Source organism: Coregonus lavaretus (assembly GCF_964263955.1).
Source record: "Coregonus lavaretus genome assembly, chromosome: 9".
Lineage (NCBI taxonomy): Eukaryota > Metazoa > Chordata > Actinopteri > Salmoniformes > Salmonidae > Coregonus > Coregonus lavaretus.
Genome location: NC_139996.1, coordinates 11,482,155 through 11,486,060, shown reverse-complemented (window position 1 = coordinate 11,486,060; position 3,906 = coordinate 11,482,155). Strand labels below are relative to the sequence as shown.

General features: G+C 41.5%; 1 protein-coding gene across 1 annotated transcript; it reads left to right on the top strand.

Moving 5' to 3' along the window:
* The first annotated feature begins 438 nt into the window (after positions 1-438).
* LOC311134593 (high choriolytic enzyme 2-like) lies at positions 439-3,356 on the top strand. Its single transcript, XM_084168328.1, has 7 exons — positions 439-515; positions 703-748; positions 959-1,111; positions 1,448-1,565; positions 2,279-2,457; positions 2,785-2,866; positions 3,200-3,356. Exons 1-7 carry the CDS (start codon positions 450-452, stop codon positions 3,324-3,326), a joined length of 771 nt encoding a protein of 256 aa, XP_084024454.1. The 5' UTR covers positions 439-449; the 3' UTR covers positions 3,327-3,356.
* Positions 3,357-3,906: the final 550 nt, after the last annotated feature.

The window sequence follows — 3,906 nt, the reverse complement described above, 5'->3', positions numbered from 1 at the left end:
TCCGGTCAATTGCATTATATAAGGTGTAGTGTCTGGATCAGTGAACCAACTTCACTTCATTTTCCGAAAGGTAAGAGTGTTGTTCATGTGCTTTGCCTACGCTATGTCATGCATGTGTAGGATTTCAATTTGACCAGTTTCTCACAGCAGGAAAATAACCCTGCAGCAACAGGAAATGTGAATGATTGTGTGGATTATAAGTCATGTAATTGTTGATACATTTTTAGTTAGGGCAAATCAAGTCTGAAATGTTCAACAGAAAAGTAGAAATTCCAAACTTTAGAAGCCTTTTAAAAACTTGAATACACTACAAGTTTGCATTTCTGGCAACAACAGGCTGATCAAATTAAGATTCTACACCTGTACTACAGGAAAATTACAGTCAGTAAATTACTTTCTGTGGTGGTATTCAGAGTTATTGACAGTGTATAACCCGGCAGGTTGTTGACATGTCTGCATTGAAGTACACTCTGGGCCTTCTGGCCGTGCTTGTAGTGGCCACCTGGGCCGAGGAGGTGAGTAAAACTCTACTAAACTTTCCACGGTGTGTTTTGTGTCTGCATTCATGTGTTCATGTGTGTGTTCATCCATTTATGTGTGGACGTCTGCATGCATATTTTGTGAAACAACCTAACTATTCATTATAAGGTGTTTGCTGATTTGTCAATGTCATTATTTCTCTCTCTGTCTTTGCTGCCATAGGAGCTCTCTGTCTCTGAGCTGCTGGAGAAGGCCAACAGGAATGTTGGTAAGACAGTTTTAAAATTGTGATATACAATACCCGCCAAACACTTTCAGATAACATTATGAGTGATATGAAATATTAAATAAAGATGTATTAGAAAAGAAAGTTCCATGATCGCATTGCTTTTTAGTCCAGTACTAGGCTTAATCAGTATCCGGGAAACTGATCCAAAGAGTCACACTTTGACATCCTGTCCTGTCCCCATCCCTCCAGTGCATACCCGCAACGAGCCCTTGATTGTTGATGACATCGCCTACGTCAACGAAGCTGAGAGGAACGCTGACCCCTGCACGTCTCGCGGCTGCATGTGGCCCAAGTCCAGCGACGGCAAGGTCTATGTGCCCTATGTCATTGCCAACCAGTACTGTGAGTACCATGTCATGATGATACCTTATTTTACAGATGTAGGATATTAATTTGAGCTAGTTTGCTACAGCAGGAAAATAATCCTGCAGCAACAGCAAATGTGAATTATTATGTGGATTATAATTAATGTCAGAAGCCCCTTTAAACATCAAATACACTACAAATGAAGATCCTACATCTGTACATGAGTCCCAAACTACTGTATAAGGTTATATAAGTAGACCATATAAGTAACATCTAATCATTACTGGCCATTAACTGTATTGTGTAGCAAGTTTCATGATACAGTAGTCGTTTTTTAACAGTATTTTTCTTGTCCCATCTGTGTGCTGCCAGCCACCAGGGAGCTGGAAGTCATTCAGCGTGGTCTGCAGTCCTTCGCCGGCTTCTCCTGCATCAACTTCGTCAAGCGCACCAATCACAGAGACTACTTGCACATCCAGTCCCAAAACGGGTACGTATACTATGGAATTACATATAGAATCGTAAGAGCTATGAATTATATGAGTATCTTTATGACGTACACAAACAGGCTGAGTTGGGACCAATTATTTATATAAACCCTGGATTGCTGATGCTATATATTGGCCACTAAGAGGCTTTGAAGGCACCGGTCGGCCATATTGGCACTCCCCAGTTGGAGCAGTCCTCAATAGGAATGATAGAATTCTAAACTATTTCAATGAAATATTTCAAAGACAAAATTGCATGTATGCATTAAGGCATCTGTAATAGAATAAACGTGTCAAAGAAACAAATGTAGATATTAATAAATGCATTTCTATAGCTTCCAAAATCTTTTTTACATTAGAGGAGGAGTACCAAGATGGCTGCGCTGTGACTTCAATACAGCACCTAGTGTCAGTTATCCAGGGTTTATATACATCATTAGTTAGGAAAGTCCAGTGAGACATGAAACCGCATTATATGGCATGACACATTTATGGTAACAAATCAAAATCAAATCAAATTTTATTTGTCACATACAAGCGAAATGCTTGTGCTTCTAGCTCCGACAGTGCAGTAATATCTAGCAGTGTGTGTGTCTGTGTTTGTGCGTGTGTGGTTGAGTGCATGTGTGTGTGTGTGTGTGTGTTTGTGCAGGTCTGACAGAGACATTTAAAACAAATTGCACTGTTATAACTCTGTCCAACCCTCTCATGGCAGGTGCTGGTCCTACGTTGGTCGTTCTGGCAACGCCCAGGTTGTGTCGCTGAGCCGTTCCGGCTGTGTGTACCACGGCACCACCCAGCACGAGCTTCTCCATGCCCTGGGCTTCAACCACGAGCAGACCCGCAGCGACCGTGACAACCACATCCGGGTTCTCCTCCAGAATGTCCAGTCTGGTAGGATCCCTATCTCTTTCCCATGTCCCCATATAACCATGTAAATACACAGACATTCTATTATATTCAATGCTATTATATTCTATGCATGTGTACACGCATAGCCGCGGGAAGTAGGGGTGCTGCAGCACACCCTGATAAATATATGTAAAATATATATATATACTGTATATTATCCTAAATATATTCCTGTGGACATGTGTACACACACACACAAACATGTACAGTACATATACAGGCAAACACAAACACACTGTTGCATTCATCACCAACCGTTTCATTTATTTATTAGGGCAAGGTGAATCTAACGTATTCTCTCTCTTCCAGGCATGGAGCACAACTTCAACAAGATTGCCACCCTGAACCAGGGAACGGCTTATGACTACAACTCTGTCATGCAGTACCACAGGTTAGTCAACATCGTTTTACCACTTTCACATCAGTAGATGCTTAGTCAGTTGAGTAATTGTCAAACCAGCCTCATAAAATTCTAATTCTGTGCAGAGCCTGTGGTCTAGCAGTAAGACACCCGGCTTCAAGCCCATATCATTTTTGTTGAATTGAACTTGATGTTCAATCCGATTCCCTGATCCACCCTTCCTACTGTCTCCATTTCATCTACCTGAACCCCTCTACTTCTAATCTGTCTAGATAAGCATGAAAACATGACCAAAAATATGATTACATGGTAAGCCTACCCCCACTCATCCCAAGTGTTCATGATGATGTGATGTGATTGTAGGTACGCCTTCTCCAAGAACAACCAGCCCACCATAGTTCCCATCCCCAACCAGAACGTGGAGATCGGCAATGCCTCCCAGATGAGCCAGAGCGACATCACCCGTCTCAACAGGCTGTACAACTGTTAAACAGACACCTTGTGTTTCTGTCCTCTCTCGTAAGGTAGTGTCGATGATTCAGTGTTGATATAAAAACACAGAATAAAGTTTAATAAACCGGCATGTAAAAATATACTGCATTTTTGTTTCATTATTTTAAAAGTCTTCATAGATTTTTTTACAGCGTGGATAAAAGTCCTGGGTTGAAATACTATTTGAAATCATCTCAAATAACCTAGTTTAGCTGGGCTTGATTGAGCATGCGTGGCGCAATAGAACCAATGAAATATTCTCAAAACTGTAAACCCTGCCTACTGGGCACAATTGGGAGGCTAGAGCAAACACTCAAAGCATATGAAACATTTGAAATAGCATTTGAACCCAGGACTGGTAGATACAGCTGTTTGCACCAATCAAACTGTTGGACACCAGCTCTGCTCTATCACTAGGCTACTAGTCCTAACTGCAGTCAGTCCCAATGCTGACCACAAGGGGGCGACACATTACTACAGAGCATTGACAGGAAATGTACTGTAATTACAAACAAGAGTTTAATGGCTTTCTGCATTCTGGCTTGGATCCCGACAGAAATTCTTCACAAAAACCATTC

Coding starts and splice junctions, on each gene's coding strand:
- LOC311134593 (XM_084168328.1), top strand. CDS start 450: ATGTCTGCATTGAAGTACACTCTGGGCCTTCTGGCCGTGCTTGTAGTG. Junction 1,566..2,278: donor CACATCCAGTCCCAAAACGG/GTACGTATACTA, acceptor CTCTCATGGCAG/GTGCTGGTCCTACGTTGGTC. Junction 2,867..3,199: donor TCTGTCATGCAGTACCACAG/GTTAGTCAACAT, acceptor ATGTGATTGTAG/GTACGCCTTCTCCAAGAACA.